Source organism: Pavona decussata, unplaced genomic scaffold (genome assembly GCF_977016875.1).
Source record: "Pavona decussata unplaced genomic scaffold, jaPavDecu1.1 SCAFFOLD_27, whole genome shotgun sequence".
In the NCBI taxonomy this organism is placed as follows: Eukaryota; Metazoa; Cnidaria; class Anthozoa; order Scleractinia; family Agariciidae; genus Pavona; species Pavona decussata.
In genome coordinates this window covers 1,258,106-1,285,000 of record NW_028145450.1, presented here as the reverse complement: position 1 = coordinate 1,285,000, position 26,895 = coordinate 1,258,106, and the positions used below count along the sequence as shown (strand labels likewise).

The 26,895-nt window shown below is 38.7% G+C and overlaps 3 protein-coding genes, 1 long non-coding RNA gene and 1 pseudogene across 5 annotated transcripts in view; 4 read left to right on the top strand and 1 right to left on the bottom strand.

The window, feature by feature from the left end:
* LOC146485242 (glycogenin-1-like) overlaps positions 1-3,066 on the top strand; it is a 14,806-nt gene extending 11,740 nt beyond the window's left edge. The window contains exon 2 of the mRNA XM_085103536.1: positions 1,104-3,066. Within this exon, the coding sequence (XP_084959662.1) occupies positions 1,604-2,881 (1,278 nt within the window). The 5' untranslated portion in view covers positions 1,104-1,603 and the 3' untranslated portion in view covers positions 2,882-3,066. The remainder of the gene's footprint in view (positions 1-1,103) is intronic.
* LOC146485238 (ribitol 5-phosphate transferase FKRP-like) overlaps positions 1-26,895 on the top strand; it is a 59,669-nt gene that overhangs the window by 13,695 nt on the left and 19,079 nt on the right. The gene's annotated exons all lie outside the window — the stretch shown is intronic.
* Positions 7,925-10,141, top strand: LOC146485241 (glycogenin-1-like). Its single transcript, XM_085103534.1, has one exon. It carries the CDS (start codon positions 8,486-8,488, stop codon positions 9,761-9,763), a length of 1,278 nt encoding a protein of 425 aa, XP_084959660.1. The 5' UTR covers positions 7,925-8,485; the 3' UTR covers positions 9,764-10,141.
* LOC146485240 (uncharacterized) lies at positions 15,247-16,545 on the bottom strand. 2 transcript variants are annotated; one of them, XR_014863422.1, is made up of 3 exons: positions 16,328-16,545; positions 16,167-16,228; positions 15,247-15,539 (listed from the first exon to the last, which is right to left on the bottom strand). It is a non-coding gene; the product is annotated as an uncharacterized LOC146485240 (long non-coding RNA). The 2 variants fall into 2 exon arrangements; XR_014863423.1 differs by lacking the exon at positions 15,247-15,539 and adding an exon at positions 15,679-15,787.
* On the top strand, positions 24,413-25,694 carry LOC146485239 (glycogenin-1-like; annotated as a pseudogene).

The following is a 26,895-nucleotide window of genomic DNA, read 5'->3' as shown; positions in this document are numbered from 1 at the left end:
TTAAAAGATGTATGGTTTTCTATAGTTTAGAGTAAAATCCTAGGTGTGAAAATTGTTCGGGAAATGGGCTGTTTCGGGATCACAATGAACCGCGCCGTTAAACAGAAATTATTTCTGGTATAAAGGGTTAATCGGTCACCATCGACGAGTCAGGGCATAAACTAGCTCTCGTTCGTTTAAGGTGGCCGAACACAGTTTTCCAGTATACAGGTGTTAGTAAACATTATTTGAAAACTACGTACTTCTGAGTGCCCGAAATTAGCACGGTGCAAGATTAACTAAGAACGAACAAATTTTGATCCTTCTTGTTTAGCAAGGTGCCGTTGCCATAACAACGCAGCAAGCTATTAACCTTCCACAAATAATGGTTTTCCTTAATTTTTAATAAAATGCACTCGTTAGATTTTTTTTCCATTTTTTGTACCCAGGAAAAACCCACAAAATACTGACATAGTGACGCTGCTTTCATGTAATTTTAACCGAGAAAACTCCAGTAAACGTTGGTTTTGCACTTAAATGTTTTTTGAAGATACCCTCCGTTAGATTAGCTTTTGTTTGTAGGCGAGTAACGCTTTTAGAGAACTTCTGTTTTGTCAAATTTCACGAAATTCAAACGAGCAGTTCCCTAGAAAACAGTTCATTTCCATTAAAAGAACCAGTCACAATTTTTTGGTCAAATGCGAATGCGTGGCTTTTAATTAGGGTTTTTCAGCAAAGACGAAAAGCGTGCAAAAAGGCTTAGCACTTCATGAACTCACTTTCTTTGTTCGGTGATATATGAATAAGGATTCAAGAAAGAGAAACTAAGTTATTTTAAGAACAAAACTCACCTTTGAGATCTATTTCGTATAAAATCGAGGTATCGATAGTATTTGCTTACCACAACCCTAGCGCGCGCTTAGCGTCACTAACAGAATCTGTAAAGCGCGCGCAAACTGTGTTCGGCCAACTTAAGCGGCTCTGTTTTGGGGTCTAAAATACAACTTTAAAATTCATGAAATTAATGTTGCAATATCATACTTTTAATTTAAACTACTCAAAGCACTCTAAAAAGGTTTCAATAACTTTTAATTTTAAAATAGAGAGCATTCATTCGCCAACAGATCGAGAGGCCACACACCTATGACATTAGCGACTGCCTGCAGAGAGATACAGAGGGTAAAATAGACGAAAAAGAATGGATCAACAGCCACTCAGAATAGCTTAGTACGCTCGATTTTGGTTTTTTTTTAGTATTAAGTATTTCTTTAAAATACAAAGACGCAGTTCAAGACAAATTTTGTATTTTAAATACATATGACAATAGAAATGGCTTTTCCCAGCTGTTAAAATAGAAAATCAGCAATTCTAATTTGAAATAATTTGTATCCTGGCGTGTGCATTTTGTAAATCATTTTAAACGAGATCAATTGTTTTCGTCACTTTTTATCGCTCGTCCTTTAAATCATTCGTAACGCTAAGGCTGTCAGTCACCCTGCAGTCAATCCAGCTCGACAGATTGTCAACGAATAATTACTTCGTCCGCTATAGCTATTTGTAGAAATCAACTCTATCTCAGTAGAGATATATATGATTGATATTCTCGTAGCATTTACCACCAAAAATGAAGAATGAAAAACCAGCAGTGAAAGGCTCCTGTCGAACCATATGTGCATTGTCTTTCCTCCTAGTGTTGATTGATGCAATATGCGTTGTTGCATGGAGGCCAATTCTACTTCCTTATTCATTCAAATTTGTGAGGATCGTTGTTTCACATCTTGTCAATGACAAACAAAGGTTCTTGGACAATGAATTGCAGCTTGCTCACAACGAATGGAGGTTCTATCAAATGGAGACTCGTTACGGTCAAACAAGGTGCAAAGACAACCGCGTCTCACGAAGCAACGTTACTTGGCTGACCGTCATGACGAACGATGACTTTGTAGTTCCATCTCTGGTTCTTGGTCACTCAATCCGTACATTTTCTTGCCATAAAAAAATGATTGCGTTTATTTCTGAAAGCCTTAGTGAAACTACACGAGAAACGCTTCGAAGTGTGGGATGGGACACTCGTTTGGTCGAAGAAATGGATTGCAACTGGATAGATGCTAAATTAGGTAAAGATCGACACAGCGGTTTTCTTCGAAGATCTCTCGGACACAGAATAAAGGGGACACACACGCGATTCCACGCGTGGAATTACACCGAATTTTCTAAAATTATTTACGTGGATGCTGATTACATGTTAATGACCAATATTGATGAACTCTTCGACATTGCCGAAGATTTTGCAGCCGCCCCTTGTTCCAGACCAGGAGTGCTAGATCCATGCTTCAACGCGGGACTTATGGTGTTAAGACCAGATCCCGAATATTACAAGCAAATCATGAAGCTCTGGTGGGAAACAACTGAGAAAGACACTTGCCCATCTGATCAAGAACTGCTCAACGACTTCTACACAGATATTTCTAACTGGAAAACACTGCCCTATGCGTACAACATTAGGCGATTTGCCTTTAGGCCCATGAAGTCATTCCATTTTGCTTGCTGTCGACCACCCAAGCCATGGTCTGCAGAGTGTCGCCCAAGCAGAAAAGAAGCCGCTGATTTTGACGGACCAATCCTGCTTCTTGAAGATATGGAGATACTTTTCTGGAAAAATTTCTATGATCTGTTAAAGAAATACAGATTAGAAGCTTGGTGGAGGTCTACAAAGTTCTTCAGCTCAACGCAAGAGTTTGGAAATCTAGGCTATGCGGATTGCTTGAAGCAACTCCAGAATTCCAGTCAAACGACCATAAACGTGAAGGAAATGATAACGAAACTTAATCGAACTAAACTGAACTTAATGAAGCAATTTCATTCAATTCTGTTCGCTAATTGGACTTCATCGAGTAACTGATGTCTTATAAATTCCATTGCGTATTAATAAGAAATTGAACAGAGTTAAAGTATATCTCTAAAGTTTACAACATCAACAGTAACAAACCATTGCTTGTATGACCATAAATTATATCAGCATTGCAGTCTGCACTGTGTGGGTCTAGGAAATATCCATACTCCCCCATGAAAGGTACTTTTTCGGGTTTATAGCCCCCACCACCCTTGAAATCCCACTAAAGCTTAAGAGCGGCGGTCAGGAAAAATCGAGCAAAATCTGAATTTTCTGGCGAAACTTAGCAGAGTCGATTTCTTTCATCTTTTGTCCATAATAAGGTTTTACTAAAGTAAGAATCATGGTGTGGCTTAAATTGGCCAGAAACATTTGCGTTTTGAGAAAATCAGGAAAATCGATCGAAGCCTTGAGAACTGAAAAATGATTGAATTTAAAACCGGAAAATCGCCACTTTTCATTGTCTCCCCGTTTGTTTTAGAAGAAGCGTACGAAAATCGGGATTTCTTATATCGAAAGACAATCTCTTTCTGATATGATAACCGATGAATTTGTGTTTGTTATGATATCTGGCAAATTTAAACAATTTAAAACCAGCGGCATATTTTTACAGCTGGTTTACTCTGTAATGTAGTGTCAAAGGTCAAGCACACATTTCAGTATGTGGTATAACTCGAAATATTCTCACACTTTGGCTTTCAGTAACAATTGCCTTGATGTACTTCATAGCTAAATATCAGGCTGGGTTCTCCATTGAGATTTTCACAAAAGGTCGTTAAAGTTGGCTAATTTCGACCACGACATCGTTTGGCGACCAAATGACTGCCAGTGAAAACAAACCGACGCGACGGGCAAACTGCTAATTACAGCTTCAGGGCCTTCAATAATGCTCCTATCTTGCTTTATCAGAAAGATTTCTGTTTTCCCCTCGCTTCCTTTTAACCATTATCGACGGGAAGAGAAGAAATCGAAAAGATTCAGACATGTCTAACAATGTTGCGTGACAGCAAATATGCAAATTAGTTAGATGGTCACTGAGATATGGCAGTAGGCAGTAGGGAAGGGGTGGGGGGCGGGAAGAATTGCTTTAACAGGCCCGTAGTCAGGCTAAAACAACTGGGATGGGGAAAGCAAATTGGAAACATCAAAAAAGGGGCAGATATAGTAAGCAAAACAATAACTTTGCACTTGCATCACACTTTTTGGTACATTTAACTTCTTTTCGACCCTTTGCCGTCACTGTACGGACTACCACGTGAAATTGCCAAACTTGTTCACGTTTAAAGAATGACGTAAAAAGACGACGACAAATTTCCCTTTCTCTTTTTCCAGTGAACTTGGAATCAGGCAGTAAGAATATGTCCGCAGGAAGATTTGTCTAAAATTAAAAAAAAAAAAAAAGGTGGGAGCTGGAATTATCGCGATGAAGTTTAAAAGAACGCGAACTCTCTTTGTGTTTTCGAATTCGCTACCATCACCGTCATGTTATCTTTAACTCCCTACTAAAAGACACAAATCGGTCATGAGGATTTTGGTTCTTATTTCCGATTCACAAGGAAGGACTGCCTTTGCTGCTGTTGTATAAAAGCCAAATGTTAGCGGAGGAAACTGTCAGGTAGTAAAAAATTTATTAAGGGTTGTGAAAAGGCACTTGCAGCGTCAGAATTCAAGATTGATTGTTGTACATTATTACTGTTTTTTAATTATTTATTTTTTGACACATTGTTTTTTACGCTTCCTAAAATTCTGGGGGGGGGGGGGTCGGGGCTCGAGTCCCCCCCCTGCCCCTCCCCTTGTTACGGACGCGTTTAACAGTATGGCTTTATATACCAGCTGCTTATCTGGAATAACGAACTCTTTGTGACAACTTTTGCGCAAATGACTAGTACCCGTAGTTCTTTATTGAATTTTCTTTTTCGTAGCGACCAGCAACAAAAACCGTCAATGCGAAAGATACACCGGAGGAACAGACTTAAAAAGATACACTCACTGATTTAAGTGTAGAGCGAAATTTTACTTCTTCCTAAGATAGAGGGGAAAGGGGGGTGGGGGTGGCTTAATTAAATACATAACCTTATTTCTTTTTAATTTCAGCCTCTTCATTTCACTTAGACCGTCATAAGCTGCTTCCCTTGTTCTAAAGATTAAAGGAAGGTGCACGCAGACCTAAAAATCCTAGCATTAGGGCGTGGCGAAGACACAAACTTCACACTTTTAAGAGCTGGGACCAGGCTTCTTTTCCTTCAATTGAAAAGTTTTCAATACTTTCCTTTAATAGGGATAATAAGTCTTTAGCATGGGCGTTACACAAGCCTGAAAAGCTGTAACTATGATGTCTTACTTTCCTCAAGAGAAGGACCTTTTTACGAGGTAGTGAACAAAAAGTTGTCCACCACAGTCAGTAGCACTAGGACTAGGGTTCCAAGCACAGAAAATAAAAATAATAAATAAATAAATAAATAAATAACACTGAAAACTTCACGTTTAGTCTAATTAACGGCTTTCTCCGCATCTGATGAACTGAAAATACATCTGAATACTAATATTTTGTGCTGGAAAAGACCGAATGTGCAAAAAAGTAAAGTGTTACATTAGACGTTTTTACAGTTTATTATACATAAAAGGTAATGGAAATTATGTAAACGCATACCTGAACCAACTGGAATAAACAGTCCTAGTTTCTTCCATAGCAAATAACACGAATTTTTTTCAAGTCCTCGTTCTAGTTTTGCGGCTTTTTGCGCCTGGCTGTCATGGCTTGATACCGGCGGAGAAGTTTGACACTTATTTGAACTGACCTCGACGCCAGCCAATGCCCAGAGACGAACGGTGTCGAAGACAAATCGTCAATTCCGAAAGGTGAAGGAGATGAACATTCATGGTGAAGGAGATAAACATTCTTGTCAGAATAAGTTCAATTTCGGTTTCTACATCGGCTATTGACAAGGAAGCCTTGTGACCGGCGATGTTCCTTTTGCACTAGTTTACTTCAGTTGATCTGCTCCTGTTTCTGGGGTCGTAAGAGCAAGGACCTCCGACCAAGGAGCTAAAAGACCACCTCCATGCTTCCATGACAGCACAAGAATATCAGACCAAATTTAAAGTGACAAATTTTCCAGTTTCCTTAATTGAATTTATCTTACATTTACTTTACTAATTCAATTTACTTTGGTAAACACCAATGCGTGATATTATTAATATTCACTGATTATTGGTGATTTCGGAATTTGTAAAACGCAACTCTAACTATTTAGCGAATTAAAAACAGAATAGGAAAGTTTGACCGGTCTACAATTTTTATTTCAGCGAGCATTTTACCATAGTCATAGGGGAGAACTTCAACCCCACAGATTTCCCTTTGATGCGGTTTCATTGGCAATCTGACACCTGAGCGAACTCAAGAAATGGACATGCAGACGCTTATTGCTCCTTACTAGATATGGTTTTATAAGCAAAAATCTCACAACGCAAACGAGAGAAATCGGTTCCCAGACCGGACTTTACCTTATTGTAATTAAAGATTAAAAGAAATTTGTTTTCATTACGCTTTTTTGGTATATGTAAAATTAGTCTGTTTATTGTCACGGTAACGCAACAACGGTTGTTTATTTAGCCGTTGTCGGAATTTTAAACGAATTATGGTGACTTCAAAACGGTCGTGTAAAGTGCTTAATTCAAAACCCAGGCTGATTTTAATACATTATCAAGAACAACGTTACATTACTTAAAAGGCAAAGTTTAAGAAAATTCGGCGTTATACCACATAGCGAAAACTATCTTTAAAATTTATCCGTTTTTGCGGGATTTTTCCTGTTTAGAAAAGGGACATTTTCCTAAGCTCTGTTTGCTTTTATTAATAATGGTTAAGTCTAGTTCAAACTTTGCTATAAACGTGCGGTGCTTCCGCTGTCAATACCGAGTATAAAAATACCATGGATCTTCTTTCCTTCCAGATGAAGAGTCAGTTCAGAATATTAATTTCACACTGCCGTGCGGGTACTTTCGGGATCCTCGCGGGTCAAATTTGTTTATCTCAGTTTTCTAGAACGTTAAGCGCTCCTAGAGAAAACTGAAGGCGGCAAATTTGTTCTCTACTTAAAGGCTTTTTGTAGCCAGAAAATGAGCGAAATTGATTTCTCGAGTTCTGCCACCAAATGCTTGATATTTTCTGACCGCCGCTCTTAATACGTTTCTGTAAACTGTTAAGCTTCATACCCCCCCCCCCCCCCCCTTCCGAATTTTTAATGACTTTCCATAGGGGAGCATGGATATTTCTTGGAGGCACACACTGCTAGGACCAATTGTTATTAAATTAATTAACAAATTAAATTAAAGAAGTCAAAGTCAAGTCAGCTTACACCAGTCTGAACTAATACCAATATCTCATTAATAGGTACAATGAATAATATGATATCCTCTTAATTTTTTGAGGGGAAGGGGAGGGGTTGCAAAATGGCCTTTTAACGTATTTGCGGAAATATATCCCAAGAGAAATTTGAAGTATTCATTTCCATTTAATTTTCAGTACTCAACCACAAGGCTGACACATGTGCGAAGAATGAAACAAATCTTAGCTTGTAATTGCCCAATCGATACGCTACACTGCGATACCTGCTGGACGTCATAACAACAAACGTCAAGAAATTCGCCTCCAGATGACTAACTCAGCCATTCATTTATGGACGTTTTTTATGCTTACTTCGCAATTGATAAGTTAAACTCGCTACTGGACTTGCCACTGGCAGTATTTTTTTTCCCATGATATTTTTAAAAAAGAAATACAAACGATCCAGTTTCAAAACAAGTGTTGCTCGAGGCGTTGCCAAATGAACGTTGGTAGTGGCCCGCTGGTGGCACAATTCCATGATTAGTACGTATCAAACTATTGTAAGCTTTTGTGGTGTAATATTTTTCGTTGGTTATATGTTTGGTTTCATTGGTGTGTAATTTTCGGGAAACTAGACTGTTTCTAATGTGGACCCTGGCCTTAATCAGCCAAAATTATGAAGTCCAGGGCACAAAAATTTTTCGTTCGCTTAAGCAGCTTCCTTTTGGACATTAAAATTCATCTTTAAAGTTAAATACATGAACTTAATGCTACAATATCATATTTTTTTTACATAAATTACTAATAAGCAGTTCAATAAATACCCTTTCACCAAGCATTGTAGACTAGCCGAAGGCAGCCGACGGTGAAAGATGAGGGGAGAGAATCAATCAACATCCATTCACAACATTTTAATACGCACGACCTTTGGTTGACTTTTTAAGTATTTCTTTTAAGTCGCAGTTCTTGAAAATTTTACTTTTCAAATACATATGATAATAGAAATAGCTTTCCACGGCTGTTAAAATAGAATCAGCAATTTAAATTTGAAATAATTTGTATCCTTACGTGTGCATTTATAATCTTTTTAAACTTGATCTGTTCTTATCGATCGTCCTTTAAATCATTCGTAGATGTGAGGCTGCCAGTCATCCCGCAGTCAATCCAGCTCAACAGATTGTCAACGAATAATTACTTCGTCCGCTAACGTAATTTATAAAAGTTGACTCAATCTCAGTAGACATATATATATATGATTAACATTCTCGAAGCATTAACCACCAAAAATGGAGAATGACAAAGCAGCAATGAAAGGCTCCTGTCGAACCATATGTGCATTGTCTTTCCTCCCAGTGTTAATTGGTGCAATCTGTGTTGTTGCATGGAGGCCAATTCTACTTCCTTATTCATTCAAATTTGTGAGGATCGTTGTTTCACATCTTGTCAATGACAAACAAAGGTTCTTGGACAACGAATTGCAGCTTGCTCACAACGAATGGAGGCTCTATCAAATGGAGACTCGTTACGGTCAAACATGGTGCAAAGACAACCGCGTCTCACGAAGCAACGTTACTTGGCTGACCATCATGACGGACGATGACTTTGTAGTTCCATCTCTGGTTCTTGGTCACTCAATCCGCACATTTTCTTGCCACAAAAACATGATTGCGTTTATTTCTGAAAACCTTAGTGACACTACACGAGAAGCGCTTCGAAGTGTGGGATGGGACACTCATTCGGTCGAAGAAATGGATTGCAACTGGATGGATGCTAAAGTGGGTGGAGATCGAAACAGCGGTTTTTTTGGAAGACCTCTCGGACACAGAATAAAGGGGACACACACGCGATTCCAAGCGTGGAATTACACCGAATATTCCAAAATTATTTACATGGACGCTGATTACATGTTAATGACCAATATTGATGAACTCTTCGACATTGCCGGAGATTTTGCAGCCGTCCCTTGTTCCAGACCGGGAGTGCTAGATGCATGCTTCAACGCGGGACTTATGGTGTTCAGACCAGATCCCACATATTACAAGCAAATCATGAAACTCTGGTGGGAAACAACAGAGAAAGATACCTGCCCAACTGATCAAGAACTGCTCAACGATTTCTACACAGATATTTCTAACTGGAAAGCACTGCCCTATGCGTACAACATAAGGCGATTTGCCTTTAGGCCCATGAAGTCATTCCATTTTGCTTGCTGTCGACCACCGAAACCATGGTCAGCAGAGTGTCGCCCAAGCAGAAAAGAAGCCGCTGATTTTGACGGACCAATCCTGCTTCTTGAAGATATGGAGATACTTTTCTGGAAAAATGTCTATGAACTGTTAAAGAAATACGGATTAGAAGCTTGGTGGAAATCTACAAAGTTTTTCAGACCAACGCAAGAGTTTGGAAATCTACAGTATGCGGATTGCTTGAAGCAACTCCAGAATTCCAGTCAAACGACCATAAACGTGAAGGAAATGATAACGAAACTTAATCGAACTAAACTGAACTTAATGGAACGATTTCATTCAATTCTGTTCGCTAATTGGACTTCATCGAGTAACTGACGTCTTATAAATTCCATTGCGTATTAATAAGAAGTTGAACAGAGTTAAAGTATATCTCTAAAAGTTTACAACATCAACAGTAACAAACCATTGCTTGTATGACCATAAATTATATCAGCATTGTAGTCTGCACTGTGCGGGTCTAGGAAATATCCATACCCCCCCATAGAAGATGCTTTTTTGGGTTTATAGCCCCCGCCACCCTTGAAATCCCACTTAAGCTTTATACGTTTCTGTAAACTATTTAGGTTTACAGGCTCCCCTTCCCCTTCCGAATTTTCAATGACCTTCTGTAGGGGAGCATGGATATTTCTTGGAGGCACACACTTGTTATTGAATTAATTAACACATCAAATTTAATAAAGGCAAGATCAAGTCAGCCTACACCAGTCTGAATTAATACTAATATCTCATTAATAGGTACAATGAGTGATATGATATTCTTTTAACTTTTTTGGGGGGAGGGGAGGTGGTTCAAAATGGCCTTTTAACGTATTTGTGGAAATATTACCCAAGATGAATTTGAAGTATTCATTTCCATTTTTCAGTACTCAACCACAGGGTTGACACATATGCGAAGAATAAAACAAATCTTAGCTTGTAATTGCCCAATCGATTCGCTTCACTACGATACCTCGGGAACGTCATAACAACAAACGTCAAGAAATTCGCCTCCAGATGACCAACTCAGCCATTTACTTATGGACGTGTTTTATGCTTACTTCGCAATTGATAAGTTAAACTCACTACTGGACTTGCCACTGGCAGTATTTTTTTCCCATGATATTTAAAAAAAAAGAAATATGAACGATTTGTTTCAAAACAAGTGTTGTACGAGGCGTTGCCAAATGAACGTTGGTAGTGGCCCGCTGGTGGCAAATGCAATTTCATGATTAGTACGTATCAAACTATTGTCAGCTTTTGTGGTATAGTTTTTTTTCTTTGGTTATATGTTCAATTTCCTAAGTGTGTAAATTTTGGGAAATAGACTGTTTCTCATGTGGGTCCCTAATTAGCCAAAATTATGAAGTCCAGGGAGCAGCTTCCTTTTGGGCACTAAAATTCATCTTTAAAGTTAAATTCACGAACTTAATATTACAATATCATATTTTTTTCATAACTTACTAATAAGTAGTTCAATAAATACCCTTTCACCCAATGATTCAAAGGCCGCTCAGCTCAAGGAGGATTTCAGGGCATTCTCATGATGCTTTGCAATCAACTATATTATCAAAGGTCGTTGCCCACGTGATCTCGTATTTGGCCAAGATGAATGCGGTACGACTCGCACTGTGCTCTGAGCGTCCTTTTGATGTTTTGAAATTTTTTTTGAATGTTTCGAAACTGCTGCATCTCCATTGTATCGATCTCGAAACGAAATAGTTTACAGCAGTGTCTAGTTTTGCCTGCCTTGAAGTTTTTTGTGTGCTTGGGCACTTTAGTTTTCTGAGCGAATTTTCCATTCGACGCCTCTATTGCTTTCTATGAAGCGTGGAGTCCGAAGGCAAGCTTTCTGATGCTCAAAGCCCTGTTCTTCTGAACGTCAAATCGTCTTGTTATTTCACGGTACTTATATTTATTTTTTTCTTTTTACAATAGCATAATTTTTTTAAATCATAGAACATACAGAAGCTTACATACAAAGAAGTTCTATTGAAGACGATGTGTGCACATAAAATTTCAATAAAACGATCGATAGTTCATTTTTTCGATCAATTCATGAAAAGGAAATTAAGTACTTATAACCTATTTTTTCTATACATAGGAAACTAATGGAAGACAGATGTCTGTTATCGTTGATTTTGAAATTGTTAGTGTTTTAAGCCGCGTGTCAAAGCAGCCTAAACCAACATCGGTGGGGTATCTTGAAAACTTAACCGAGGACGATTCCCTCGCCGATTGTTGTCTTTGGCTAGAGTTAACGAGATGTCAGTGTAATTGTACTAACTTCCCCAGATTGGGAAAAGTTTTGGTCAATGGTGATACCCCTGTTGCTGAGACTGCCGATGACTCTGACGAGTCTTCTAGCGAAGACGAAGAACAAAATTACATGAATCAAGACGATGTCGAGGAAGCAAGTGAGGAAGAAGAGGAACATGAGGAATCTGTTCCTATGTTTACTGACTATATTCCTCTACGTGGAAGCTCGTTTCATCAAGATTGCCAGAGCACGTCAAAAAAAAAAAAAAAAAAAAAAAAAATGCAGGGAATTGTTGTGTGCTAAAGAATCAGTTGAACTTAGAGTACTCCCTCAGCAAGACAGTTTAAGACACTACAATGCTCTTATAATTCAAGCCAACTTGGACTAATTGTGCATCGATTATGAGTTACCAAGACTGGGAAATGGCTTCCAAATGATGGGAACTATAAGTATAATGATCAATTGTAGTATATTGTAGTTTATTTTCATCTGCCTTGTATTATTATTTATCAAAGTAATATTGGCTGACATCGTTTGTACAGTAGGCTGAAATTATTGCACATTTTGATTGCCCATTTCACATGATCTGTCAGAATGCAGACGCACAGATGGCTTTGTTCAGAAAGTTTTTCTCCGTTTTAGTGTGTAAAAAAAATCATTTTTCTGTGGTTCTGTTTAGTTAAGATCACTGAAGACGTAAAAATATGGTAACAGCATCAGTGACCAACTTGTCTCCAGCTTGTTTGCCACTTTTTGTTCTAACCACATTTTCACATTATGTGATCTATAACAGAACAGACGCACAGTAAAATGGAATCTGTAAAATAGAATAAACAGCTGGCTATACGTAAACCTTGTGTTCTCAGCCTTTACCAAATAATGCATGGCTGGAAGGAAACGTTTAACAGGACTGCCCTTGATAAAGTCTGTACATCAATTTTGTTCCAGTTGTTGGTAACTTGTTTAATTTGCAGCTTGGCTGCCCATTCTGTCACTTTCCCTGAGGCATTTTTTTTTTTCATTTGTTGCCAAGTTTAAAAATTTGTGGTAGGTTTATTCACAGATATGTACATTGTTCATTTCACTTCATTTTAAGTGATGATAAATTATTCATTTTTAGTATTTACCTGTAACAGAAAGTGGGGGGAGGGGGGGCTCCAGTTGAAAATCAAAACATAGCAAACTTAATCAACTGTTATCAGCTTTTAATAAGTACTAGAATCAGATTATTATTTAGTATCTCAAAACTGTCAGCAAGATAAAATGTACTGATTAGTGAGATCACTGACAGTTTTTTAGTAACACTGTAAATAATATAATGATAAATTACTGTAAAGGATCAATAGATGTCTTTCCAAATCTTCATTTATCCCAGCTGTTACTAACCCCAACAAGGTTCACAAGGAAACATCCAAAAAAATTCATGAAATACATGCATTGATTGTATAGACAACTGTGCTAAGTTTACCGTTTTTTCTTGATTAAACGCCCCAGTGTATAAATGAAACTTGGCTTTGTAGACGAGGTGTTTAGCAGTTTATTTGAAAGTGTTCGCTATTAGAAATGTTTTTTATCCATTACATAGACAGCCATATATCCTACCATAATACCGTGAGCTTCCTATACCTTGAGTAAAATGCTTAAGGGGCTTCAGTGTTTATAACTCCAACTTGGAGGCCTGGCGATTATTCCGGCGGGACCCGGCGTTTGATCGATAAAATACGGTATTACAAAAGTGGGGGCAAACCGATATCGAAACGGTAAAATCGTTGCCTGGTCGACACCCTGTCTTTTGCTGGCAAGAAGAGATCTTCCTGCAGCAAAAATCGAACTGTCTTCCCTGGTATTTCTGGTGAGTTAGTGAAGACCAAATGGGTTTCAAGAGTCTGTTTCATCATCATTGTCACCACCGTTCTCATTACATCCTATAGGAGCTTCGTTAAATGACGGTAATAGGTCAGTTGAAAACCTCTCATTCAGGGTGTGGCAGAAGAAAGGCAGTTAAAGGTCCATCCGTTTTGAGAACTCACTGAAAAGATGAAAGCAGGAACTTTTAAAACTACCTTACAAAACATAAAAGCAATTTGGGTCGTTAAAGGGTGTCTATTGTTTTGCTCCTGAAATCATTCATTTTCTCAATATCTACTACCCCTTTCTACTAGCTTAAAAGCCAGGATGGTTTAACTACCTGTCACACCAGTGACAAATAAAATGTTAATTGACCTGATAGGAAAATTCATAAGCATCAGGATTGTAATTTTACTTTTGATTACACTTTCAGAACTTACGGCACAATTTTAAGGTAGAGGATTGCATAGCTTTGTCTTTACATGTGGATTAAGAAAAGGTTTTTGTCATGTCCTAATCTGAGTGGAAAAGGGAAAAGTTTTCTATTTTGGGAGAAAGACTGCGCATTTTACATATCCGAGTAAGGATAGACGGCGCAGTTTCCAGCAACTTAGGCTATTTCTGACTTTCGTTAGTTTTTCGTTATAGTTAGCTTCTATGGTGGTTTCGGGGTTGGTCGAAAGCCATGCCCCTAATGCTTTAACCATAGCCAGTTAAACATTTCGCGTCTTTTTAACTTGTCTCCAAGTCCTCTCACATTAAGGGAACATATTTTCAAATCCATAGGCTAAACAGAAAAAAAATATATTACTGTGTGTTGGAGGAGCCATGCAATAAAAGCGAAATATAGTCGTTTTAGTTATTATAACATCTTAATTTTTTTTTAATGTGAAAACTGGGCCTAGCAAGCCATGGCACATGCTGTGCAAGCATTACAAGTCATCTGTCGATGAACCACATGGATTTTCCTCAAAACCGATCTCAGAATTTTGTCGATCACGAAACTCCTGGATTTCAATATTTGTGGTAACTTTAACAACAGTTTCTCTGGAAAACCCTCTGATGCCATTGATGGGTCGGCGTAAAAAAAATAAAAAAAAGGGTAATGTCTCAGAAACTAAATGTGATTATAAATTGTTTTAAAATTACATGGCAATGAAATATGCTTTTTACCTAAATCAAATAACAAACTAATAAATGGATGGACACTAGGTCAACAAATAGACTCAATCAACACTAAATATTATAACATTAAGACTATTGATAATGACAATGATGTTTTAATACTTATTGATGCCCATGGTAGAGAGGTCATGATCCCTGTGCCATGGAATCCATTCGTCCAGAATATAATTCAGCATGCGGTAATTTTGCCGACAACGCTGGAGTTGGGAGATAGGGAAAGGTTTACTCACAGAACTGCATGTGTATTACAAAACAGATTTCCATAAAGCAATCGTGTGCTTGGTTTCTTGTTAGCAAGGAACAATGTCTAGCTACAAGGTCTAGCTACATTCACATTACAAGAGAATAAGTAATTAAATATTAAAATAACAATAACATTAACAATATTATGATTTATATTAAATGCTAAAATACAATTTACAAGTAAACCACAAATGAAACATGCAAACCTGGGGCCACCTGAGGTGACAAATGTAATTTATTCTTCACAAAATATTCAGAATTAACTTACTATTTTACAAGTGACCGAGTTTAAAACTGAATAACACTTACTACCTTCTCGAAGATAGCTTGTACCAGCTACCTCCTGAATGTACTTTGAGGCCTTCTCCCAGTAATTTGACTTCCAATTCAGAGAAGGCAACTCGCTTGTTGTTGGCTGCAAAATCCGTATGTAGGGCCACAAACTGCACCAGGGAAACATCTTCTTTTATTTGCCAAATGATTCTCGTTTTCTTGGACAAATAGCTGTTTCGGTGACTTTGGTTACTTCCTTATTCCCCGCAATCTTTTAAGAATGAAAGGAGATTTTTTCCGAGTTACCTAATGGATTAGATGCACAGAAAATAAACATAAGCTTAAACTCTGTATGGAAAACATCCAAATGTTATCCTACATGTACCCCTGCCAATGGAGTCCTGTCAGTCTCATCGATCCGCGGCATCAGAAAAGAGGCTTTTTTCTGGAAGTTCCACGAACTGGTGTGGACCGTTTTTGATCGGGCTTATTTCGAGTTGTCCTGTTTCGACGGGAGCTCCCTTGCTAGAACTACATGTACAGTATTTGTCCATCTGAAAAAAGGGGACCAACATCTCAAAGCAATACCATTAAACTTATAAAATGTCAAAAGAAACTGAAAGATCACCAAGCTGGTGACTGTAAGTCCTGGCCCATAGGAAAGACGAAAGAAAAGCGAAAAGCTGCGAACAGATGTGATGGCACTTACGAAAACAAGCAACCAAAACATCGTGCCCGTGTGACAAAACTCGCCAAAAGTAACTGTTGGCGCCATTTTTCAATGCATTTTAAAATGATATTTGATCTTAAAAAATGTGAGTACATTAGAATACATTTTGAATAATATTGTTTTTTTATCCTTTGAGGGGAGATTTAACGCTTCAATGAGTCAATGGATTCTATAAATTATCTTTCAAACAGATCGAAACATACCTTTGTCGAACGCACATCCGTACACAATGGACTCGTCACGCCATAATGCCGACAAAGAAAGCCTTGGGAAAAGCACATAACACAGCAATTCAATTCAAAATTCTACACCAGTTGGTTCTTACAATAATTAACAAAGCACAGATAAGAGGAAAGAAACTTACCGATATCATTCTTGAAGAAGGAAAAAAATCCAAGTGAAATCCAGTAATTTTAGGCGCGAAACACAATGACGCGTGACGTGGCGAAGATGAACTGAGCGATGTTTTACGCTTAGCATCATGGGAATGCCCTGAAATCCTCCTTAATTAGACTTGCCGAAGGCAGCCGACGGTGAAAGATGAGAGGAGAGAATCAATCAACATCCATTCACAAACTCTTAGTACGCACGACCTTTGATTATACAGACTTTTTACGTATTTCTTTCAAGTCGCAGTTCTTGAAAATTTTGCTTTTCAAATACATATGATAATAGAAATAGGTTTCCACAGCTGTTAAAATAGAATCAGCAATTTAAATTTGAAATAATTTGTATCCTAACGTGTGCATCTATAATCATTTTAAACTGGATCAAGTGTTAATTTCGTCAGTTGTTAATATCGCTCGTCCTTTAAATCTTTCGTAGGTGTAAGGCCGCAAGTCACCCCGCAATTCATTCATTCATTCGTTCGTTTGTTCGTTGGTTCATTCATTCATTCATTTTTGCCATTAACCAGAAATACAACAACATAAATACATTAAAATATGGCACACAATATTCCTACTAAATTATTTACAAGATCAAATGTGGTAAAGACAAGGAAGCCTATATAGAAGCCGGGGGCTTATAAACTATAGGCTTCCTGGCATTATAGGATAAACCATACAAGTTAAGGGTACTGAATGAAAATTCCAATTAATTTTTTTAAAGTAAAAGAGAAAGGAAAAAGAAAGAAAAAGTAAAGGTGTGTAGCTCAACAAAGAGTTAATTTAACTAAGAAAGAAGGAATTGTTTAAGTTTTGCCAAACAAACTGATACTTTCAACGTTTTGAATTTCACGACTTAGCGAGTTGAAAAACGTAGGACCTTGAAACCGAATTGAGAATTTTCGAAGATTAGTTCGACAATAAGGTATATAGAAAAGGTTGGAATTTCTTGTATTATTAGAATGTATCTGGCTTGCAAGAGTAAACATATCACGAAAATAATTTGGAAGTAAGCTTCTTTTAAAAAGATACATAAATTTACCCATATTGATTGTCAGAGAGAATGTTTTGATAATTAAGAGAGGCTGCCTGTAAGAACCGAGAACTGCATTTCAGCGACCACTTGCTCGAATTTCTGATATTTCATCAGAAGATATCCTTGGATTAACTTTTTTCGAAAATCATATTTTAAAGTTCCAAGGCATTTTATTTCTTGAGAAAATTGCAAGAGTTTGAAATGCGGCCTAGGTGCGGTCACGGGACGATGAAAACCGCGAAAAATTAGGTCAAAGGACGAATCCCCGTTCACGGTGTAAAATACCCCAACGAACTTGAAACTTTACACAAACCTAGACCAACCATCTCACAAGAAAATTAATACAATAAACATTCCAAACTCGCTGGCTGCTTTCTAAAACATGCAGATTTGTGTACGCTACTCAAAATGGCCTTGAAACTAATGCCTCTTTCCATTAAAATAAAGGTGTTTCCGGTATGTAATTTTCTCTAAATTAAATCACATATCTCGAAAGACGAAGAAAAGAACTTTATTTGCTCCAAGTTTCAAGCTCTGATTCAAACTCTTTCCCCCTCAACGAAGATCGGATATGCGTGCGATACTTGCCGCTCGCAATTCACGTCACGAATTATGAGATCAGAACCGATTCACAAACACTTGACATCTGGAGCCCGTGAATGTTTCCAAACGTCACATATTGGGCCCTAAAACTAATCAGACTGACTGAAGACAGCCATCCAATATTTTTCGATCCCAAATTTCTTTCCTATTCTGCTCTAAAATAATATAGTTATTCCGGTCAATTAGCCTACGAAACATGTGCAACAAATTTGCATACCTTTTCGATGTCGAAGGAAAAAGTAGTGCAAATCATACTTTCCAGCTCCTTTATCTTCTTAAATGAAGCAGTCGATCAGTAAAATGGAGAAAAACGTGTGACTTTGTTCCTGTCGTGTTGTTTTGAGTGTTCGTTTTTCGCAGCGACGGCTCAAATCAATAAGCCAGTGTGACACTGAACAACTGTAACTCGATATTCACTTCGCTGATGTGGGTAACGCGCCCGTTATCCTGGCCAGGCACTTGCGCGTTCAGGGCGCTTTTTTACTGCTTGTGGGCCAAGCTACGACTACCCTGGTGATGATGATCTTGTCAAGCTTAAGGACTGTACAAGAGATCTGAGAGCCCACCTTTCTAGTTTTGGTTTTTTTCGCGAAAAAAAATCGACGTTCAAGTATTAGTGTATAACTTACAATAATGCAGATCCTAGAACGTCGATTTTTTGCGGAAAAAAATCTATCCATAACCACCATCCCCACAATTAAAAATATAAAATTTGTAACTTTAAGGTTATCAGAGTAGTGAATTCCCCACCGACCAACCCGACCTCCCCCACCCCCATCCTCCCTGGCGATAAGCGTCAATTGTGGTTATTGTTTACTTTCCTAAACCGGTTTTCTCGTTGTTCCTGCCAGTTTCTTTCAATTTCCGAGAAGATAAGAATCTTGCCAGCCTTGGTCTGTCTGGATCTGGTGAAGGCCTCGAAAACTAATTTATTACTAGCGCAAGCGGGTGAGGGCCGTAACTACCTTATTACTAGCACGAGTGGTTGAGGGCCGTATCTACCTTATTACTAGCACGTGCGGGTGAGGGCCGTATTTCGCCTATTCATTTTCCAAATTTCAGATTTCATGTTAATATTTTTTTCACGGAGTTGAAAGAAGCTGGCAGGAGCTGCGAGGCATTTGTATGCAAAAAATTCAATTAAAATATTATTAAAAAAAAAAAAGGAGCCGCGAGGAAACGGTGCAGGAAAGAAAACAATAACCACAATATTATTGACCCTTATAGCTAGAGGGGACGGGGGAGGTCGGGTTGCTGGTCGGTGGGGAATTCATCACTATACTCTTAAATATACAGATTTTATATTTTGTGAGGATGATGGTTGAGGATGCTTTTTCTTTTCTTTTTTTTTTTTTGCGAAACAATCGACGTTTCAGGGTCTGTATGACTATAAGTTAAAAAACGAAATGACACTAATACTTGAATTTTTTGGCCAAAAAAAAACAAACAAACAAACAAAGCTGGCAAAATGGGCTCTCGCATCTCTTGTACAGTCTTTTAGCTTGACAAGGTTTTCATCACCAGGGTAGTCGTAGCTTGGCCCACAAGCAGTACTTTTCACTATTTACAGTTTCTAAAAGCGCCCTGTACATGCAGGATTCCATACCAAAATGCCTGGCCAGGATCACGTGCGCGTTACCCACATCAGCGAAGTGAATATCGAGTTACAGCTGCCTCGTCCCCAGGCGCCGAGCAAAAAAAAGGGAGCGCGGGGGTTAATGGGAAGGAAGCGAAACGCGGAGCGCGTCTCCCTTCGTCAATGCATCAGTCCCACAACGCCACGCGCACCGCGCTAAATCAATCCCACAACGCCACACGAACAGCATACGATCAAGGAGCCACGCCTGGGGACGAGGCAGGAGTTACAGTTGTTTTGTGACACTGGCTTATTGAGTTTGAGCCGTCGTTGCTAAAAACGAACACTCGAAACAACACGACAGGAACAAAGTCACACGTTTTTCTCCATTTTACTGATCGACTGCTTCATTTAAGAAGATAAGGGAGCTGGAAAGTTTGATTTGCACTACTTTTTCCTTCGACATCGAAATGGTATGCAAATTTGTTGCACTTTCGTGGGCTAATTGACCGGAATAACTATGTTATTTTAGAGCAGAATAGGAAAGAAATTTGGGATCGAAAAACATTGAATGGCTGTCTTCAGTCAGTCTGATTAGTTTTAGGACTTAAAATGTGATGTTTGGAAACATTCACGGGCTCCAGATGTCAAGTGTTTGTGAATCGGTTCTGATCTCATAATTCGTGACGTGAATTGCGAGCGGCAAGTATCGCACGCATATCCGATCTTCGTTGAGGGGGAAAGAGTTTGAATCAGAGCTTGAAACTTGGAGCAAATAAAGTTCTTTTCTTCGTCTTTCGAGATATGTGATTTAATTTAGAAAAAATTACATACCAGAAACACTTTTATTTTAATGGAAATAGGCATTAGTTACAAGGCCATTTTGAGTAGCGTACACAAATCTGCATGCTTTAGAAAACAGCCAGCGAGTTTGGAATGTTTATTGTATTAATTTTCTTGTGAGATGGTTGGTCTAGGCTTGCGTAAAGTTTCAAGTTCGTTGAGTTATTTTACACCGTGAACGGGACTTCGTCCTTTGACCTAAATTTTCGCGGTTTTCATCGTCCCGTGACCGCACCTAGGCCGCATTTTAAACTCTTGCAATTTTCTCAAGAAATAAAATACCTTGGAACTATAAAATATGATTTTCGAAAATAGTTAATCCAATGATATCTTCTGATGAAATATCAGAAATTCGAGCAAGTGGTCGCTATAATGCAGTTCACCCTATTCTTACAGGCAGCCGCTCTTAAGAAACCTTAAAAGACGATTGTGCATTACTCTCTCTAGGATTTTAGAGAATGCTGGTAAAACAGACACTGGTCGTGGTGTATGACATTTGCAGACTGCAGACTGTTACAGTCAATCCAGGTCACGCGTGAACAGTATTTCCAAGAATGAAATGAACATTCGAATTTCTCTTTGTAATGTTCGACGTGTGAATGGAATGTTGGACATTTCTCTGGAAATCGATCCGAAAAAGACGCATTAACTGAAAAAAATATTTAAAATACTTGGGAACCAATTGTTATTCTTGAAATATTCAATTTTGCAATGTAAAGAAAAATTCATAGCTTTATACCGTCAATACTAGGGAAATTTTATATACGGGATTTCTGAAATCTCGTTGGCGATTTTCAAAACTTCAAAACTCCGTTCAAATTTAAAAAATATCGTTCACGCGTGGCCTGGGTTGACTGTACTTATAAAATAATACGCATTGAAACATAAGAATAAAGGTGACGTCATCATCAATAAAGCAACGTCAAAAAAAAAAAATTGGAAATAAGCCTTGGCCTGGGGCCCTGGGTACGAGGTTGATTTTTCCTACGTAAAGTTACAACACCCTCGTTCCCAAGTTGTCTTTGGCTGAAAAGGTTTAAAAGAAATGGCGTCGACGGATTCAAGGTACGATTCTTTCTTTTTCTTCTTAATAGGTTATCGTTGTATGATAATAACAAGTAGCCGACTCAGTAATACTTGTCTATTAAGTAATTCTTCAGCAAAGAAAGTTCGGAATGCGGTGGGATATTGTACAAGAACATTGTCTAACCCGTTGTTTGTACGGCGCGCGGGAAGCGAATATTGAAACATAAACATCCGATTTGTTTGAGCAATTTGTCTGTGGAATGTTAGAATATACCAGAAATGAACTAAACCCTAGAATACCGGATTATTAAGGATTTCATTTAGAACATTCCAGGTAACCTTGACATTTGATTTTAGTTTTTCAATTTGTTTATCATAATATAAACGCCTAGCAACTCGAAGAGCATGAGTAAGTTTGTTCTTCTACGACTTATATGCGTTTTCCTTGGAAGAGTTAGGGTTATTAAGGAAAGACTGGTGTACCATATTTTTCTTCCTTATGGATTTAGCAAGTCCTTTAGTAAACCAAGGGTTACGAAGATTAAACCGTTTCGCTTTCATTTTTTTTTTTTTTGAGTGAAAACATTTATTAACGAAGCTTTGTTCGCCGTAATTCTAGTGGGACGTGTTATTAGCAAAAAGAAAAAAAACAACCTAGAGAACAAGAAATTTAAGAAATAACTTGTCGCTTTATGACGATGATGGTTAATTAGATTTAAATTCCATTCACCATTAAAAATACACGCTTATTTTCCTTGAAAATTCTTCCCAGTACTACATCCAAGTCAGACAGAAATTCATGTAACTGCGAGTCGGGTGGTCGATAGATCATGCCCACAATTATGTTCTTTACTTTTGTCCTATTAATTTCAACAAACAAGGATTCAGCAGATTTGTCCCCAGGGTATGCTAGATAATGACGAGTCTTTGTAACCGTTGAGGAAAGCACCTAGGACGAATTTAAAAGCGTCGAAGTCGAGGCGATAGATGGCGTCCACGAAACAAGTAATACGTGTGAAGATGATGATACACTCGAACCGTACGCGGACGAGCCCATAGCAGACGAAGAATGGCTAAAAAGATATCGCAAGGAACAAGAGGAGAAGCGACGACTCGAGGAAGATTTAACGAAACGCTTGGAGAATAGAGTGCGTGTTAGTGGATGGTAAAGTTCTCACCTTGCATTTTGCATACGCGCTCTTCATTATCATCTGTCAAAACTATGGCCAAGTACTCACATACATTCGAACGAATTATTTTCCATGTAGATGTACTTGTGGTAACTGTAGCCATGATCTGCTAGCAAATATCAGCGACTGCTACTGCTGCAAGGAACTCGAAGGCAATTGGGAAGCGCTGACTAGCGACATTATTCTCGCGGAACTACAGGAAGGACACGTGTTGAACTGTGATGATAAAAGCTTGTCTCGTTCTCTGAAATTTCGGCCATAAATTTAACTGTAGGATGGAAGTTGTTAGCTTGTCCAATGAACAGGTTAATTTCCTTTTTGTCACTGTCCCAAAGTTTACGAAATCCATTGTATCTTTTAGGCGCATACGTCTTTCGAAATGTTCGAAGTCTAACAAGAGTTGGCGTCTAATGTAATTCGTGTCTGTCACCGGTGTCGAGACAAATTTAAGCCCTTTAGAAATAACGCTAACAGGCTGTCGCTAAGTTGTTTGTTTGAAAAATTCTTCATGAATTTCTTGTTTTTTTCTCTTTGTGTCTCAACCCGTTTTTTAGCCAATTTTTTTCTGCGTTCTTTGCGCTTGTTATTTGTTTTGTGCCCTTTTTCATTTTGAGCCCCCGTTGTGGTGGTTAGGTTTTCAGAGATAACGCTGTTATACTTTTCAACATTTTTATTGTTTGCAGAATTCTGCAACACATGTGTGTACAATATTTGTTTGAGCTCGTTGAATTCTTGCTGCAGTTTATCTACCTTATCTGCATCGTGGTTTACAATGCTTTCTGTGTTCGCCGAGTGCGACTGTTCTCGCATCCCTGATCTATTTACATCAGTGGTAGCATTTGTGCTAGTATTTTTTGAGAGCTTGGTCTCAACGAAACTTCGCGGATCTCACGATCTATGAGAATATATACCAAAACAATTACGCCATATTTTATAAAACTTGCGACTGAGTTAACAGTGAGGTCAAACTATAAACCTCAGTGAGAAGGTTGCAACGCTTAGAATGTCACAAGCGGGTGTGACTATTCGGCATCGAAAGCTTACCATTCGCTTTTCCCTGCTCCTCTTCGAAGGTGGCTCTTGGTCTTCGTCTTCCTTTCGCTTAGCTGTTTTAAAGGATAAACACAAACGCGATGTCATCCTACTTCAGTTCACGTTTTAAGTTTAAACCTGAATTCATCAGCCTTGTGAAATCCTCGTCATTGAAGTGCATCGAGCACAAGGACGAGGTCTTTACAGGCGCGCGTCCACATCTTCCTCCGCTCCAGCATAAAATCGATCCATTTCTTTCGCCTCCTCAGTCTTTGCGGGCATGTGGTGCCAAAGAAAGGAATCCTGTGCATGCTTATCCCATTTGCTTCGTCTTTGATGTTTCCACATCTCGCTGCAACACATCTTTCCGGCATTTTCGAGAAACGTGCAGAAATACCGCGACTTGTTTTCAGTGAGATCCAGAGAAAGGCTGAAGTCACGTGTTCCTGAATCTACGTCACGGCTCTTGCTAAACCGAGAGGAGACTAATGCGAATGGTGGGCCAAAATGGCGGCAAATTTGAACGTCTTATAAAATTCATAAAAAATTCGCGTTTTATGCAAATCGAAAATTTTTTTCACTGAAGTTCTTAGGGTGATGTTTAGATTTGGGCACTTTAAATTCTTCACCAATGTAAATCCAGCTCGACAAATGGTCACCGAATAATTACTTCGTCCGCTAAAGTAATTTGTATCAGTTGACTCGATCTCCTTAGATATACATATGATTAACATTCTTGACGCATTAACCACCAAAAATGGAGAATGACAAAGCAGCAGTGAAAGGCTCCTTTCGAAACATATGTGCAATATCTTTCCTCCCAGTGTTAATTGGTGCAATCTGTGTTGTTGCATGGAAGCCAATTCTATTTCCTTATTCATTCAAATTTGCGAGGATTGTTGTTTCACATCTTGTCAATGACAAACAAAGGTTCTTGGACAATGAATTGCAGTTTGCTCACAACGAATGGAGGCTCTGTCAAATGGAGACTCGTTACGGTCAAACATGGTGCAAAGACAACCGAGTCTCACGAAGCAACGTGGCATAGCTCACCGTCATGACGGACGATGACTTTGTAGTTCCATCTCTGGTTCTTGGTCACTCAATCCGCACATTATCTTGCCATAAAAAAATGATTGCGTTTATTTCTGAAAACCTTAGTGACACTACACGAGAAGTGCTTCGAAGTGTGGGATGGGACACTCGTTCGGTTGAAGAAATGGATTGCAACTGGATGGATACTAAAGTTGGTGGAGATCGAAACAGCGGTTTTTTTGGAAGACCTCTCGAACACAGAATAAAGGGGACACACACGCGATTCCACGCGTGGAACTACACCGAATATTCAAAAATTATTTACGTGGATGCTGATTACATGTTTATGGCCAATACTGATGAACTTTTTGACATTGCCGAAGATTTTGCGGCCGTCCCTTGTTTCAGACCAGGCGTGCTAAATCCATGCTTCAACGCGGGACTTATGGTGTTTAGACCAGATCCCGCATATTACAAGCAAATCATGAAACTCTGGTGGGAAACAACAGAGAAAGATACCTGCCCAACTGATCAAGACCTGCTCAACGATTTTTACACAGATATTGCTAACTGGAAAGCACTGCCCTATGCGTACAACATTAGGCGATTTGCCTTTAGGCCCATAAAGTCATTCCATTTTGATTTCTGTCGACCAGCCAAGCCAGGGTCTGCAGAGTGTCGCCCAAGCAGAAAAGAAGCCGCTGATTTTGACGGACCAATCCCGGCTGCTTCTTTAAGATATGGAAATATTTTTCTGGAAAAATGTCTATGAACTGTTAAAGAAATACGGATTAGAAGCTTGGTGGAGATCTACAAAGTTCTTCAGCCCAACGCAAGAGTTTGGAAATCTACGCTCTGCGGATTGCCTCAAGCAACTCGGGGAATCCAGTCAAACGACCAAAAGCCTGAAGGAAATGATAACGAAACTTAATCGAACTAAACTGAACTTTATGGAACGACTTGATTCGTTTTTGTTAGCTAACTGGACTTCGTCGAAGACGTGATTTCTGATAATTTCTGATTTCGGTCGTTTCGCTTACGTCTAGAGTCGATTCGCCTACGATTCATTTCTGAATTATTAAAAGTCGTTGGTCCTTGTAGCCTAAAAAGAAAACACAACAACAAAAGTCGATACATTCTATACTTGATGTATAGAAAAACAACGCGCTAAAGCACTTAAGTTGAAATGTTTTAGCGGAACCCGGTCGTCTACGAATAGAATGTGTGAATGATATTCTGCTGATTAGCTTTGCTATATGTGGGTTGTACATTTTTCTTATTTGTTAAACTTTAAATTATTGAAATAAAATGATGAAAAATGATGCTTGTAAAAGCGCGAGTGGTGCATTAAAGAAACCACTGTTTACGGTCTTTGTGTAGACTTGTAAATCGTGAGCGGCGCCTAAACTAAAGAAGGTCGTATGGAAGACAACTTCTCTAATCTACACACACAGATCGCTGAACTTTCTAATGAATTTAAACTTGAAATTGCTGGCGTCAAATCAACACTGAATGCACTCGAGAAATCGCTGAACGACGCGTGGACAAGCATCGAGGACTTACAGCAAGAGTGCAAAGCCCTTAAAGACTCCAAATCCACTCATCAAAACATGTTGGACGAGCAAATTACCGAAATCCAAAGTCTAAAGGCTGCTCTGATAAAGATCCAAGCCGAGAACGAGAAGCTTAAACCCGCTTTGAAAGAAGCCCAAGAGAACCTCGTCGCTCTTGAGAATTATACAAGACGTGAAAACTTGCGTTTCATGAATATTCCCGAAAGTCGAGGCGAAAACTGCCAGGATATCATTTATGATGTTTTAGAAAATGATCTCAAAATGAACGTCGAGGGCATACGTTTCCATGCGGTTCACCGCGTTGGCAAACCACCAAACAATGTTGCTACGCCTACTCGCCCTCGTCCGATCATCGCAAGATTTGTTGTGAGAGAGGACAGGGATGCTGTGTTCAATGTAAAAAACCGGCTCAAGTCCTCAGCCAGATACGGTAATGCCTATATCACCCAAGACTTTGCCCGGGAAATTCAGAAAGAAAGGAAAACCCTGATACAAGCCATGTTTGCTGCAAAACAAGCTGGTCGCGACGCGAAGGTAGTCAACAGATCTCTCTTTATTGATAACAACGTTTTTAACATCTCAAATATTCCACTTGAGTATCGAGTAACTTCTACTTAATATACTGATTCAT

What these genes read in the sequence shown, in the direction of transcription:
- LOC146485241 (XM_085103534.1), top strand. Translation starts at nt 8,486, where the DNA reads ATGGAGAATGACAAAGCAGCAATGAAAGGCTCCTGTCGAACCATATGT.